Consider the following 16,958-nt stretch of genomic DNA (forward strand, 5'->3'; position numbering starts at 1 on the left):
ATCGCCAATATAGCACCCAAGCGGAGTAGTTTCACAATAAAATATAGCAACCCTTCCATTGAATTAGTTTTCATTATTGAATTGTATGCTCACTACATAACTTTAAAAAAATTAAGAATATCAAATAATAATTTAAAGAATAAAATGTTTTTAAATAATCTAATTGCGTGTTGTGAAAAAATTTTATAATGAGATTTTTTAATGACATTTGTATTTATTTATTGGTTTTATTTTACAGTTTCACATAAACGAATGATTTCCATTTGCTTTTCATTTTATTAAAAATCGTTTGCATATACTTTTAGTTATTTCGAGTTCAGCTTCCATCTAGTTAGTAGAAATCCCTTTAACGTTTGAGACATACGTGAAAGGAAGACATATTTGAGTGGAATGTTTTTTTTAAAACGAAATAACGAAGCTGTAAGAGAATAATTACGTTGTGTAAAAGTGTTTTTTACTTTTCATTACAGTACAGTGTCTTTTCTAATTTCCTCAGAATGCTTATTTTCATTATGTCAGCAATATTACTAGATTCTTTCTCCCCTGGTGTCAAAGCCGTAAAATAATGTTTTTTTTTTATGTTAAAAAAAGTGTCAAGTGCTCATTTCAGAATCCTCTGGCATCATGGGTCCTATTTATTCCAATTTGATTCTATAATTACAAAGTACAGATGTTTTACATTCAATGTGCTAGAGAATTACTAGCTCCCTGCTTCCAAAAAGTTCTAGGTTTTTTTTATCATGTGATAACATGATATTGTTTTTGGTTAGGGAGTTATGAAGCTCTCATACTCAACGAATAATTGAAGCTCGAAATCGCGTAGGCAATGAATAAAGCATAAATCGCCATTTTCATCTTCACCTACTTTTACCAGTATTGCATTATTATTATGCATGGTTCTTTGAAAGCAGATTCGTTTTTAAAAGTTTGACCTGCTGTTAGAGACATGGGATTTTCACTATAGTAATTCTACGGGGCTATAGAAGGTACCCCATGGAGTCGTCTACTGCGCATGCGCATATTGCTTTCGTTATATCTCGTAAACTATATATGTTAGAGGCAATGGGTTTCTCCATAGTAATCCTATAGGGCTATAAAAGATCCTTCACGGAGTCATATACTGCGCATGCGCAGATGGTTTTCGTTATATCTCGTAAACTACATATGTTAGAGACATGGGGTTTTTACTTAGAAGTACTCCCGGGGGTTCTTTAAGCCCCCCAAAATTTTAGATCCACTGTGCACGTGCAATACGTATTTTGCCTAATATTGGTCAAATCAATGTCGGATCTATACCATACAGTTCCAATGCGTCTCGGTATGCCAACGTCAACTTCCGGTCAGACCGGAAGTTATTATATTTCGGCTTCTATGCAACGTAGAGACGAGTGCGTCCGTCTAAACACTCGTCTCGATGAATAAAAGTCGAATGACATTTTTACTGAAACTCGTGTCTCGCTAGGATCCGCGATCGGGTTTCGAAATTTACAAATTTGAGTTACATTGCATTTGCTCGTATCGTTGGATAGTACTCGCCGAAATGCACATAACGATATGAGTTTCACGTCACGTTTTTCAGATTTCATTTTTATCAAAGAGTCTTGCATAATTAAATGTATATTTAGAACTTAGGAAAGCCTGAAACATGAATATTCGTCAAAATCTCGAATCTATATATATTTCGTATACGAGAAAATAAATATTTAAAAAAATGTAATTGTTTGTACGTAATACCTCTATCCTTGAAAATTTACTTGAGCATCATCTGAATTTTATAATTATTAGGATTCTGATATTACTGGCGGGCTTCTACGTGTTTCTGTAATGTCAAGTATTAAATGAAGATAGTTTGAATCGTCTGAGACCAAAATATTTTTTAGTTTGTCTTTTCTTAAAATTTCTAACTCCTAAGTTACAATTTAATCTCTTAAAATTGTCAACATCCATCTAGAATCTTTATATTTCTTCCAATATATTTTACCAAGTTCTCGAGTGGGACTCCAAGTAATTTTTACACGTACGCGATAAGCGTGAGATTGTCGTACATCTGAAATTTTTTAATTAGTTAATTATTATGAATTATATTGAAGGCCCTAAAATCTCTTAAAGGACTGAATTTCAACATACAGCACATTTATTATGCCGTTTCTTATATACATATAGAACAAATAATCGCAGGGGAGCAGATGCATTGTTAAAATCAATATCGCGTGTTGAATAGCACATAATATATATAATATATCCCCGCCTGCTGAAGACACCCCGCGTGTGTGGTGGCTGACGCGCGTATAAATCTGTTGTGGTCACTAAGTCCTCCATGTCGAGAGTAATACCACTGCGGGTACTGGATCAGGGGTGATCGTTCTCTGATTCATGTCTAAATTACGATTTGTGGATGAGTGAATGAAGTCCACCCCGTAAAAAGGGTTGTGACGTGGGTATAGCTAAGTCGTTCTCTTGGCCCTAGATGGCGCTACTATAAAAATAAGAGACGCTCCCCCACCGGCTTAAAATCGCTGTCTTCGGAACAGCGGGCTTGTCCATGGCAAATGCCATAAGAAACAACAACACAGTCAGCATTCGACAAAAATATGATCGTTATTCGATCTAAATATAAAGAGGTAAAATCGGTTCCAGCATATAAACTGATAAAATGCGACTTGTGGAAATCCATGTAACAAAAGAGTTTGCATAACATAGCAATACTGCAGTTTGAGCATTCGTTGACTCGAATATTAGAGTTTGATCAAGTAATTGATCATTTTGCTCCAATGACAAGTGAAGTAAACAGTTTTTTTTATACGTAGTATAGAGAAAGCATAGTAATCCTTAAAAAAATTCGAACTCTGGATTTTAATGAATATCCACATTTCAGATCTCCCTGAGTTCGAAAAATACATTTTTGAAAATGTCTGTCTGCCTAACTGTTTGTGACAAAGATAACTCAAAAACAATTTGAGCTAGACCGTTGAAATTTGGTCTTGACACCAAATTTGCAGATTTCTATCAAATTTTGTGTAAAATCTGTGCCGAGAAAGTCTGTCTGTCCGGTTGTTCGTATACAAGGTAACGCAATAATTACAAAACGAAGATAGCTAAAAAAATAAAGTTCAACATACGTATTTAACATGTATAGTGCAGACACCTGCCAAATTGTAAGCCAAATCCAACTAAGAGTTGACCCTCTGTTGATCTGAACTTTCAAAAGCATGTAAAGGCGATAACTCAAAAATGCAGTGACTTAAATCTATCAAATTTGATATGGCAATTTGTGACTAGAAGTGCAGTTTTGTGTCAAATCTTTATTTTAGTCGATTGAGAAAAACGTGTATAAAACACCAATTCGTTTTTTTTTTTAATACTATTAACACATGCCAGAGATTAATCGCCAAATAACTCGCCAAGGATGACTCAGTAGATTTAGTAAAAGTGCCAAATTCACGTCAAAAGTTAATATTTCGTAAGTTGGTTTTGTACTCCAGTAATATATATATATATATATATATATATATATATATATATATATATATATATATATAAGTAACCAATCTAAAGTAAGAAAAAGTTTGAAAACGAAACTAAAATGAAAACGAAACAAAACAGTTTTGAAATCGCAACTAAAATTTATTACCTATTTAAACTAAAGCCAAAAAAGAACTTCATAGTATTTAGAGAGCGCTTCTTCTAAAACACAGATGAATTGATACAAAAGTATTAGAATCAAGTTAATAGGAAAAACAAATAAAAATTAAACCAAAAAAATTATTAAAAAAATATAAAAAAGAATCCGGCCTGAAGACTTTTTCAAGGGTCACCCTCAGGCAGGGATTCAAATAAAGGGATTTTTTCTGTGAGGACATACAGACATTGTCTAATAATGATTCCTCGTGACCCGAAAATCCCTTGAAATTATGCTCAAGAGATATACCATTTTAACAGAAAGGAAATACAAAATAACAAATTAGAAAAAAATAACCACAACAAAGTAAAAATACAATAACAAAAATAACAATAAAAACAAAAACTAGCATTAAAATTAAAATTAAAAACGAAAAGGCCAGAACATACCATCCAACAGTCAAGGAAACTTTAAACTATCGATTGTGATTCCCTGTTTTTAAAAAAATTAATGGTAAATTATGTAAACAGAGGTAGGCTCCCAGCGCCATCTATTGAGTGATCCAATATGCAAGGAAAGTTCTATTTTTATTTAAGCTAAAGGATTAATCCCAAACCATACCTTGTTTAATTAAAAAATTGACATTACAGTAATTTCTAGGAAATTCATTTTTAATTAAATTTTTAAGGAGGATTCTTTTTTTATATTTTTTTAATAATTTTTTTGGTTTAATTGTTATTTGTTTTTTGTTTTTCCTATTAACTTGATTCTAATACTTATATATATATATATATATATATATATATATATATATATATATATATATATATATATATATATATATATATATATATAATATGGTGTGTATAAGGCGTTCTCTGGCATGACAAGTTTATTAGAGGGCTTGCGAGAAAGTTTTGGGGAGATGACTTTAATAATGTAAAGTATTGTTTGATTTATAAAAAATATTTAAAAAAAGGGTCAAATAATTTCAATAAATACTGCATGTTTTCCCCTCTTCCAAATTATAAGATCTTTTAAAATCAATTATCACTTTTGTAAAGAATCATTTATCTTCTCAAAAAAGTGAAGTACTTTTATAATTAGTGTGAGGGATGTTTTAGTTTCAGAGGGCTTCGCTCTATACATTTTGCGCAAGCCCGATGTTTAGCAACGCCACTGAAGTGGTAGAAGGTTAACCCTTATGTTCATTTTGTATAGTATACCATACATACAACTTTATAAAAATATACTACCACTGTATTATATACTACCACTGTAAAAATATATTACCACTGTAAAATAATTTTTATAAAGTTGTATGTATGGTATACTATACAAAATGTATAGCTACCTATATACATTTTTTTTTTTCGCTTTTCTTCAAAAAAGCAATCTTGCCACGATAAGGGTTAATATAATAGAATTAGCAGGCTAGTATATCATGTAAATTGTGTCATGTGGCTCACATAATGAAAAGAATCATTCAAATCTCTTCACAGGACATCGGTATTATATTTAGCACATAATTACTTCTTTAGTACTAAATGTTTACTGAGAAAAAATGTTTCAAAATTTTAATTAGATCTTTAACAGAAAAATCAAAGTTATTGAGTAGATCATGAGCTTCCTATTGAACAAAACCCAATTTTGTACCGCTTCTAACCCAATAAATAGATATTTCAATAATAATCCCTATTCCTTTAGAATTTTTCTTCAATTTAAATAATTTTTCAAAATATTTTTAAGTATAATTTTCAATAATACTTTTCATAGTTTTCAATACCACTTTTATCACGAACGTTGCAGCATTATCACAGGCATAATTTAGTGTGCATGGTATCGCTGTATTATAATTAATCTAAAACATATATATTTAAAAAGTAAAATAAAGATTTATTTTAAATATATCTTTATTCAATTCCTTCTATTAGCTCACACTTTCCCTAAATATATCTTGTTCAAATTTTCAATCGTTAATAAAATATTTTGTATTCATCCACTTAAGTTCAAATACATTTTTTAAAACTTGTAGTGGATGACACTTGATGTTAATACAGTTTTTTTTCTAATATTTATCCATTAATTAAATTAAATTAATTAATTATAGTTTTATATGGGAGCCAATATCAGTGCAATTCCCCGCTAAACGCAGCTACGATACTGCTAAACGAAGAATGCTACCATACTACTATCATGGGTATCAACAGTACAAAAGATGCCAGGTAGAACAGTAGATTATGCAGTAATATATCTAGAACGAAAACTCATCGCAGCAGGTCAAGCATATATCGCCTTGAATTGTGTGAAATCATTAAATGGACTATTGATTGAAGAACTGGACTGCTCGAAACTCACTGGGAAGGTTCCTTGCAAGAATGAAGCATTACAAGAGATGGATAGAATGAGAAATGACAGACCACCATCAGCTTCATAAATTAGAAACGAAAACTAATAGAAAGCGAATAAATAGTAACAAACAAAAATAATTGTCCAACACCATATATAGAAAGGAAAATGGACAATTGCAAGGAAATTCGCTTTCTCTTTTGCCACTTAATACTGTGATTCTATCATATGTATAAACATATTTATATTAATTGTAATTATTTAATAAAAAGTAACTAAAATAAAAATTTTCTTTGTCGACCAAAGTAGGAATTACAATAGACTCCCGATTATACGCTGGCTGGTTATCCGCGCCTGCCGCATTAAGTTTTTTTTGCTTCCAAGCAAAGAGAAAATGCTTCCAAAGCAAGAAGCAAACACAAATAACTGATTTCTTCAAAAAGGTGTAGTTTTACAGTTATGCTTTTGTAATTACATAATACATAACAGTATTAAAACAGTACATATGTATTAATTTTTCTGTGTATCCTTGACGCCTCTCGTAAGTACAAAGCACTTTTCTGTTTTCATTAACAAAATGCATTTTAGGTTAATTTTAAGTGATATACTTAAATATTAAGCGTTAGTGAAACATTTCCTGCCGTTTATTTTACGTTTTATTTTACATAAAACGATTTTTCAAAGTTGGAATGACTGTTTTCTCTTTTGCTATACTCGTTTTTAGCTTTTTTCGGATTATCCGCTATTTTTGTTATCCGCGGCGGCCGCACCACCCAATTCCGCGGATAATCGGGAGTGTACTGTAATTTTTTTTATATATTACTTGTTTTGCTATTCTATTTTAAAAGGATATATTTTAAAATATAATGCATATTTTAAAAGTAAAATAATCTAAAATATTTTAGTGCGACAGTGTTCGAGTCTCCTTTAAAAAAAAAAAAGAGAGAGAGATTTCAGAAATCTAATCGAGTAAGAAATCCTCCTGCACCCTCAGTGGGATCAAAATGTAGTTGTCAATGCGATTCAATGTCACAACAACACTGCACAATACGTCCATTAGGGACATTTATGTAATTGGTGCAATTTTAACCGCCAGTTCCCTTTTGAAGTGGACAATGGAGCCTCTCCTTTTTGACCCCTCTGAGGGAACACCTTTTGTGCTGCCCTGTCGGCACCTACTGTAGTCTTGCGACATCTGTTTGTATAATGGACCGAGGGATGTCGAGGAGGCTGTTTTTATGTCTCTTTGACGGTGGGTTTCTTCTTTGCGCGCACGTTTTTTCTCAAAGAAAGCGTCCGATTCCTAAAGAAGGTTTTAACTGCGGCAATTTCTGTAGATGTCGAGTGGTGCTCAGAGTTGGATGAGAAGGGGCTTTTATGTCGGATTCTCTTCTTTGTCGTTTCAAACGTCAGGTATGGTATCTCTTAATCGGCTTGAAGGGGCAAGGGAGGGGGATCCGCAAAGAAGCGAAGGGATGACAGAGTGCGGTCTTTTTGGAAAAATGCAGGAACTCGAAAGTTTTGTTAGAAACTGCCGTATAATCGGTTTGTAATTCTTAGAATTTGAATTCTGATCGTTGCAATATGTCTTATTAGCAGAAGTAGAAGGACTGATATTTCCCCTTATCGTTTTTTTTTATTGTTATTTTTCGAAGTATACGAAAAAAAGGTATTAAAATTAACAAAAAAAAAAAAAAAAACGAGTTGAGATTTTGAGGAATCAATAAGCTTTCACTTCCTAGTTCTTGACTCTTAAAAAGAGAGAGAGGAACTTTTTTTTAGAATTATATCTATCGATTTGTCTGTGAACACGACAATTCAAAAACGCAATGAAATGCAGACATGAAATTTGATGTATGGTATTTGTAACAAAATTCCATATTTCTATCAATGATTCTATATATTCTTCTATTTTTAATAATAATTGATATTAAGGTTTCCGTAAACCACCACAAACTTTCCTGAATCGGAAAGGTAACATTTTTGTTTGGAAATATGTCTGTTTATATGTCTATCTCCGAACATGATAACTCAAAAAAGCTACTAATTAAAGGCATTAAATGTGATTTTGGGTTTTATTTGTGAATTTCTACCAAATTTTTTTCGAAATTCCTTCATGAGATGTCTGTTTGTGGATCCGTGTCCAGGCGGAAATAATGACCTAGAAATCCAAAGAGGTTTGAAGATGAATGAAAGGCTGGTGACAGAAAAGATAGATTAGATGACATTTAAGGTAGGTAACTACATTAAAAAATTTATTTTTTTTAAAGAATTTTTAACGTTTTTTCAGCAGATTAAAAAAAAAAATAATTTGAATTTTATTTTTAAGTCGCGCCGCGTTAATTTAATTTTGGAATACGTCTCATACCTTGCGGAAGAAAAAAAGATTCTGCTCACATCACTATGTAAGATAATGTAATGTTAAATATTAGATAGCATACGTAGTAACATTTGTCATGTGACTGTGGTGTCGAGTGGATTGACTCCATTCGTGTTATGTGGAAATAATCATAATCATATCTGTTTACTTCATAAAAGTGTAAATAATTAAACAATTATATAAGTGCAATAATATCAAATACTGGCTCTTAATTTAATTTATACAAAGCTTTATACATTTATACAAGCAGCAAACATCCACCAAACAGTTCTAGATGCGAGTTTCAACAAATACAGTTGGTATTCTTCGAAAAAAATTATTTTCTCCGATCTGAATGCTTTATTGAATTTCAAATCCATTCAGATTTAAAAGAAAGAAGCTTCGTATGATTTCCATGCTGCTGCATTTTCTGCATGCTGTAACACATTTTGAATTATTGCATTGGAATTCAATGAATCTCTAATATAAGTTCAGTACACGAGATTTAATACAATAGAAGAAAAGTATTTTGGAAATCGACTAGAATTGATAAATATAAAAGTCTGGAAGAGTGTCTTCTCACGATCATCTTGGCAGAAATAGTCAAAATTGGGCTTTTGAAATGCTTGTTCTTGGATGAAAATATACTTCACGTGAAAAGTTATGAACATTCGCTAAAAATGCTTCCATGCCAATTAATTTCCATTAGATCTCCAAAAACATTTTTATCAGTAACAATCGTGCATCACATATGATTATGTTGATACATTTTTACAGCTCATTTTCCAACCATAAACATGTCTCGATTGTAACTGAAATAACTAGCATTTCTGTGGCTCTGTAGATTAAATGACTTGGAAGAGATAAACAGTCCCAAAGACTTACAATACCATTCCGTTTCTGGAAAATAGAAATCGTGCAGACTTTTTGTCATTCTGAACGAATTTTCGTTTACATTCAGATCAGGTGATGTGGGGCATCTTACAGGTGTGAATGTCTCTCCATTCTCTGCACACCTTGCACTTGACCTTGCAACACCAGTTGAACTTGCATCCACACTTTTCAATAAAAAGTTCACGGCGAGTGTCGTATCCTCTTCCGCAACATAGGATGTCGCAACCTTCGCTTCCAAGAGAATCTTTTGCGCAACGGCGCCCTCCTGTGCCTAAAGTACCTGCAACGATAAAACACTGTTTAGAACTCCTCATTGACAACATCATGATAGTACTTTCGTTGCTAAATGGGAAAATTCGTAATAGCAAATATTTTTTTATAGTCTTTAATGAACATTTTAAAGTTAATTGAGATTAATGCAAAAAGGATTTAAAAGATCTACCAAGCTGAAACGAAGACTTTTGCTTCAGAACTTTTGATTTAGTCACAGTATGATGGCATGTTTGTCTACAAAGAAAGGCATGGAGGCAGGTTTCGAAAAAGATAATTCTACCATGAAGGCTTGAAAAATGATACTTTTTATTTGACGAATGAAGAATTTCATTCATCAGCTATCAGGAATGGGGAGAAACAATAAACACTCATAGTATTGTACCGCACTGTCACAGTCTAACTAAACAGACCAGGACAAGATCCTGAAGTGATAGTGTTGCTCCATGACAATTCTAGGTCATATATGACCAATAAGATATAGATGGGAATTACTCAAAAATTCACTAAATATATTGCTGATATTTCTCTATGTGATTTCATAATATTCAATTCTTTATAAAATTGACTGAAACATCAATGATTGACTTGTGACAAAGAAGCACAAAATCTTTCAAAAATTTGGTTCTGGCAGTAAACCAGGAAACTCTACATTGAAGCCATTCTCTCCCATTTTAAGTGAGATGAAAGTACAAAGTATCAATGGCAACTATAAATATCCTCTAAAGTCTTATTACACTTGAATTGTATTCTGTGGATTACACTATGCTTTCTTTTTGTTTCGGTACATTATAGATCTGACAAGTGCATACAGTTATGTATTATCACGAATGAGGAAGCAATCTCCAATATCTTGACATGTAAGTTTATTCATTCAACACTAAGGAGGGTCACTTCAGTCTTTTTGTTTTAGAGCTGATTAATCTGAATGATAGCATATATACAAAAACTGAAGTCGGAATATTAAAGTTGATGAGTTTTGATCATTCCAGACTACGCCAGTGCAGTAATGGCATTCCAAAATTGTCAACAATGGAAATGCCGTCAAAAATCAGCATGGTGTAGAGGGAAAGATTAAATATTTAAGATGACTATCTAAAATGTGGAATGAGCACTCCGTAAATGTGAATTAGAAGGACCAAATGTGGACACAATAATTCCAAAACACAAAGGATTAGAAGGATTGACCTGGTATTATATAAAATTTGCAGATTTATCTGATATTTTAGATGAAATCTGTCTATGGGAAGTCTAGAGGTCTGGCAGCCTTTGTATATGTCTGCACCAAAACTCAAAAACGTTTTCAGCATGATAAATTAAATTTGGCACATAATTTTGTTATCAAAGTTATAGATATGCATTAAATTTTGGACGATGTGGGTGTTTTATGAGAATATGTGAGCATTTTTTATTTTTGCACATTTATTTATTTAAATTTTGGTTTTGATGTGGGTTATGAGAATATGTGAGCATTATAAAAACATAATGTTAAATAAAATTTGATCTACACGAAATGTGATATATTGTTTAGGTATATGAAAAAAATGGAGGAAAGTATTCCTAATGGTCATTTTTCAATTTATCTTTCAGAAAATAAGCACATCCGACTTATTGCCCTTCTTTTTTACGTTTTGTTTTTAAAAAAAACAAAAATTCTTTCAGCTTAAGTTGTATGTAAACTCTTATCATTCATAAAAAAAATATGCATTGCAGTATTCATAGCATCATTATTATCAAAAAATTTGTTCTTCTCACCTAACGATTTATTGGGAGTGCAGTAATCTGGAGAATGTTCGAAGTAGACGAGATCCAGCTTGCTGAAGGGTTTTCTACCCTCGATTTGTATTAAGGAGTTCTGGTTGTCAACCGTCACCTGCACTGCACCATCGTAGCGTTTTTTCAGGAGCCTCCCCACTTCTCCAAAGTCCGTTAAGGCTTTCCAACAGCTACGAGTGGTACAAGAACCACTCAAGCCATGACATTTGCACTGTAGACGAGCCCTACGTTGGACAGCCTATAAAATGGAGAAGAGAGTTAATTTACAGAATGATATGAATTTTAGAATGATCGAATTTAAATAGATGTAAATTACACAAAATCAATGTAAAAATTGGTACGAAAATTTTAATACGGTCAATCGATGCTAAAATCTATCTGGAAACTTTGCTTCATTAATATAAAAATTAGTCTCAACACTTTATAACACTAAACCAATGTAAACCATAAAAGAGTCATTCCACCTTGCCTCGGTAGCTGGGGTTTACTGAATGACTCTCGATGCAATAGAAAAAAGTAGAAATGAAGGAAATATATTCCATTATCGAAGCAGAAACAACTCGATCTAAAACAATCATTATATCTACCAGGTAAATGAAAATCTATTTATTATAGTTTTTCATCCATGTACTTGTGGTGCTCTTGTCTAGAGTCTAAACCAAACTAAAAATTAAACTGAAAACTTTACCGTATGAATCAACATAAAGATTGCTCAAAGCATTACTTCTGTGCAAGAATTTGCTTCAAAACTTTTTACTATGTTAAATCAATACAGAAAAAAAATGACCTAAACTTTTTAATGTTTTCTATATGATCATTTTCTACATGTTCCATTCTATATTAAATCAATAAAAAAATTGTTCTAAACTTTCTTAACGCCTTCTAGATGATCATTTTCTACATAATCCATACTATATTAAATCAATACAAGCAGTTGACTTAAATAATATTTTTAAAATTATAAAATATTTAAAAATAATTAAGAATTCTCTAGGGAAAACGAAAATTCGTTTTAACCCTAAGCAGTTTATCTTTAACTATGACCTCTTTTATTGTTAATCTGAGTCATTGTTAATCTGAGAAATCATCCTACTCTTTGACATTGTCAACTTGGCACTTTTAGCGATCTAAAGGTCACGACTAATAGATTTCAGCTGTATGAAATTTTTTACATATAAGATTTGCTCTTTCTGTGATAACATATTCCTTTTATTTAAAAACTGCTTACATTTGCAAAATGATGACTGAGAATTTACTATTTTGTTTTCATTACCAATAAAGCTTTTCTTTGAGAAGCCGAAAGTAATTTTGTACTTGTAATCTCTTAATATCAAAATCCCTAGTTTGTGATAAGTGGTAACTACAAGAGAATTGCACCTACCTTTCTCCCTGCCCTGTTATTATGGAAAGTGATGAGTCCCTTGGCATCCTTCCTTCGTTCTTCCGTCGAATCTATGAACCGTCTGGAGTATCTGAGTCCAGTGGCCACATGCGAACATCCGCCCCAGCTATACATTCCTTTGGAGTCATAAGCGAAGCCCCGGCGCACGGGATCACAGGGACAGTGCAGAATCTCGCCTCGGCTGCAGGATCGGATAAGGGCATGGGTAACGCCAGCAGAACTAATTGCGTATAAAAAAGCAGACTCGCGACTATCCACTGTAAGAAAGAAGGAAAGAAACAAGTCACGTCGAATTAATAATAATAACGATTTCAAGTTTATTACAACAAATGAAAAAAGTCTTGCTGAAATGTTATGCATAAAAGGATTTTCAAAATGTATTAAATTAGCAAGAAAATTAGACGCAATGATACTGATGTAACTGAAAAGATAGTGATTTGGATTTTAAGGTGTATTAAAGATGATTCTTGCGTGATATTTTCAAATATCATCTCCAAAAAACACGAAATTTTTTTTGCCTAATTTTGAATTAACATTTTGAAAAAAGAAAAAAAAAAAAAAATCACACATGTATTTAAGCCAATTTTGGTAGCTCTGAGTGAAATAGTCATCCATGTGGATTTTCCATGTTCCATGTGGTCTATCCATGTTCCATGTTGTCTAAACCAATGTGTGTTTAATAAATCATGTTCTGAGTGAAATCGTCTTCCAGTAGGCACATTCAGGCACATTTTTGCTCTTAGAATTATTAGAAATACTAAAATCAGTATGGCTATGGATACTGGCATTTGATGTCTTTGGAATTCGGAAATGAAGCTTAAAGAACTGTTATGAATTGTAGAATGCATCTTTACCTGATAGAAATTTAATCTTCTTCTTATTGATATTTGGCTTTTAATGATGAACAACTTTTAGAAAGCTATTTTAATATATTCATTCATCCAATGCAGATTGTGTATGAAAGTAATTCTTGAGCAGATATCCGTTAAAAGAGATATTTACTTACATGTTTTAAAATTTAAAGCATAACTTTATGGATTTTCTATTTTGTGAAGATTTTGCAAATAATGTGGAATATTTCATAATTTAGTGGCCTACGCTGGGTAAAAAAATGTGGAAATTTGTTGTTAAGATTTTGATCAGATTGGAAAAACGTTTCTTCCTATATGAGTTAAAAAAAGACATTAATTGGTGATGGGGCAAAAAAAAAGATGTGTTATTTAAATAAAGTAAGAAAAATGGTGCAAAAGACATTACCATTTTGCAAGTAAAAAAAAAAAAAAAAGATTTAATTCTTACTTATAATAGTCACTTTCTTTGAAAAAATATTTCATATTGTTATTCTGGTTCCGTAAAAGTTAATTAAGTACAACTCATGATTTATGGGTGAAAATATATCAGCCGAAGAGAGAGAGAGTTATTGAATTGCAGTCGCAGCCAAGGTGAGAATTTGAAGTTATTCCTTTTTGTTTTTAACATTCATCACTAAACTAGCAATAGCCTGGCTATCTATCGCTAGGATTTGGCGATTTTAGTCAAGGGTTTGATTAATACGGAGAAGTAGTACCTCTCTGGGAGCACCTCAGAAATAGAAATGATAAGTTTCAGGGATGGTAATTGGTTCTCGTTGCTTTGGCGGATAAAAAATGGTGTGGGATCGGCTACTTCCTACTAATGACAAGACATGCTTCTGATGGAAGGGATGCGCCGTGGCCAGTGTTGGTTCCCTATGACTCAATCATAGTTCTTGCCTACGCTGCAATGGCTTTCACTTTAAAATTCAGTTTGTCCTTTCATTACTTTATTTAGGCTTTCGGGAAGGGCAAAGTAGCTACTTTATGATTACCAAAGAAGTACCAGAAGATAGAGAGGAGTTTTGCTATAGTTTCATCAAAGACTGTTTAATCTATTGTCCAAATTGGACATGATGGAAAGAAACTTATTGCTACTGCACAGTGAACAACAAATACGATGACTCCCCTGGGGGTCATTGTGGCATTTTTGATATAATTTATTAACATTCAGATTAATCTATTAAAAATAAATGTTTGAGTTTAGTCAATATTTTGAAGTATGTATTTGTTTAGTTGTAAATTGGCCTCAGTGAGCTAGATTAAGGAACAAGTTAGAATAAAAGAGAAAGAGGGAGTACATACCTTTGAGCATGTGATTCCCGAAGACGGATGTCCCCGTGTCCAAAGTAGAACAATTCCACCTATGATTCTTGAACTGTGCTTGGCACTCTGTTATTCCCATGCGGACACCCTTGCTGACGCTTAATAAAGTATCCGGGTTACGTTCGCAAATTTCTCGCTGCTTTCTGGTCAATCCAGGGATGCCTCCGCACATTAAATGGGTGTCTGCATAAGCAGACGATAGCTGCAGCCTGCTCAACAACCTGTTGGGGATAAGGAAAGAAAGACGCTTAATGTCATTTCAGTTTTTTTTTAAAAAATAATATAAAGGAATATATAAAGGAATGAATTGAATGCCTTAATACTTAAATCGTTTCATAAAATTTATGAATAAATTCAGAAAAAAAGTTTCTCTTAATAATTTAAGGTAAATTTACTTTTATTTACATTGTAATCCCGGAAATTAATCCCGGAAAACTAATTGGTCGCCTGAGGCGGCTAGTTTCGGATAATAATTGACATACTAAGCAAGTAAAATATACTGTAAATTATTGAAACATAATTTATTAACTTTACGTTTAATTTACGCGATGTTTGGTGATGTTTATTTGGTTGGTATATAGATATAAGAAGCCATAATGTCATTTATTTGCATTTCAGTATCTGCTGACAGAACAAACGGTTGAATAAAGTAGCAAATTCTGAATAATTAAATGGTTTAAAAGTGTTATTACAAGGAAATTATCAAACAAAATTGAATTTCAAAATTAAAAGAAAGAAAAAAATTATGCTCACATATTACACAGTCTAAAAATTGGTTATATTTTGAATTACAAGGACAGCATAATCGTATATTCACCATTTATATTTTTAAAACTATTACATGTAATATAATGAATAATACGTGAAAATACAAATAAACATTCCATTCTTTTTTCATTTACAAATGCTCGATGTGGGAATCTTTTGTAGTACGACAAACATTTGATCTGTAATCAAGTTTTCTACGCATTTTGACGTTTTACTCCGTCAAAGGTACTTTATGCAGTACTGATGCGTCCTTTCAGTTCCACGAATGTTTTAAGAAATAAGGGATTATAAGCGAGGTCTTTGGTGTAACCCCATAAAAAAGAAACCTCACTAGGTCAGATCCGGGGATCTTGGTAGCCATGTGACTCAGGGTAAATCATTGTTATCTGCACGTCCAATCTAGCGTTATGGAAGCTCTTCAATTCGGTAGGTTAGGAATATATAAACTCCAAAGAAACGGGGTCCCAACTTGTTGAAAGATAAAATTTTGTACTAGCCTCACGTAGTCGTGGAAATAACCCTGTTTTGAACGTGACATGAAAATTGCTAAACGTTGAGTGATGTTTACAAAAAATGATTGGTGCGTTTTCTTAATTTTCATATATTTTTATTATGTGTAATAATTTTGAGAATATATATGCTTTAAAAATAAGGTCATTCATTTACCATAAGGTCATTCATAACGATTATGCTGTCCTTGTAATTCAAAATATAACTCTGTTTTTAGCAATTGAAAGCAGCTTTTTCAGCAAACGGATGGGAGAGGAGAAGCGAATAGGAGAATTAAATTTTTATACTTGAACTGCCTGGAAATAATGTGTGCATAACCTACCTAATATAAAAAAGACCTTTGTCTTAAAGATTATTCCGTATTTTAATGGAGCATTTATTTTAATAAAGTAAGACACCTTCCCATTAGTTTTCTTTATTTTAAGCCTTATTGAAAAGGTTATGATAATATCAAATTAAAATAAAATCTGTCTATTATTTAGTTGAAATCAATTTTATTTTCGAAAAATTCGTTTCAACAACATTTCAAACTGTACTTGAGGATTCATTGAAATATATATATGACTCAAAACTGGGCATGGATTTCAGTAAATGTCTAGTATTAAATTTAATGCAACAATTTTTACTATTATACATAGAGAAAAATGCAGTAGTTCATCACAAAATTGTATATAAAAAAACTAAATAGTTGAATATTTATTGCATCTATAGTTTTATCATATACATAATTTTTATTAATTATGTATATGATTAGTGTGTGTGTTGGTACTCTTTAAACCACATAAATTGACTTACAAGTTCGGAATTTGGCACATATATACCTTGGAAGATGGA

General features: G+C 32.1%; 1 protein-coding gene across 2 annotated transcripts in view; it reads right to left on the minus strand.

Annotated features, from left to right (window-relative positions):
* Positions 1 to 8,561: 8,561 nt before the first annotated feature.
* Positions 8,562 to 16,958, minus strand: part of LOC129963752 (protein Wnt-2b-like) — a 41,414-nt gene continuing 33,017 nt past the window's right edge. For both annotated transcript variants that reach the window (XM_056078288.1, XM_056078287.1), the window contains exons 2-5: positions 14,826 to 15,067; positions 12,649 to 12,926; positions 11,247 to 11,505; positions 8,562 to 9,501 (exon numbers count right to left, since the gene is read on the minus strand). In XM_056078288.1, coding sequence (XP_055934263.1) covers positions 9,290 to 9,501; positions 11,247 to 11,505; positions 12,649 to 12,926; positions 14,826 to 15,018 — 942 coding nt within the window. In that variant the 5' untranslated portion in view covers positions 15,019 to 15,067 and the 3' untranslated portion in view covers positions 8,562 to 9,289. The remainder of the gene's footprint in view (positions 9,502 to 11,246; positions 11,506 to 12,648; positions 12,927 to 14,825; positions 15,068 to 16,958) is intronic.

This window comes from Argiope bruennichi, chromosome 3 (genome assembly GCF_947563725.1).
Source record: "Argiope bruennichi chromosome 3, qqArgBrue1.1, whole genome shotgun sequence".
Taxonomy (NCBI): Eukaryota; Metazoa; Arthropoda; class Arachnida; order Araneae; family Araneidae; genus Argiope; species Argiope bruennichi.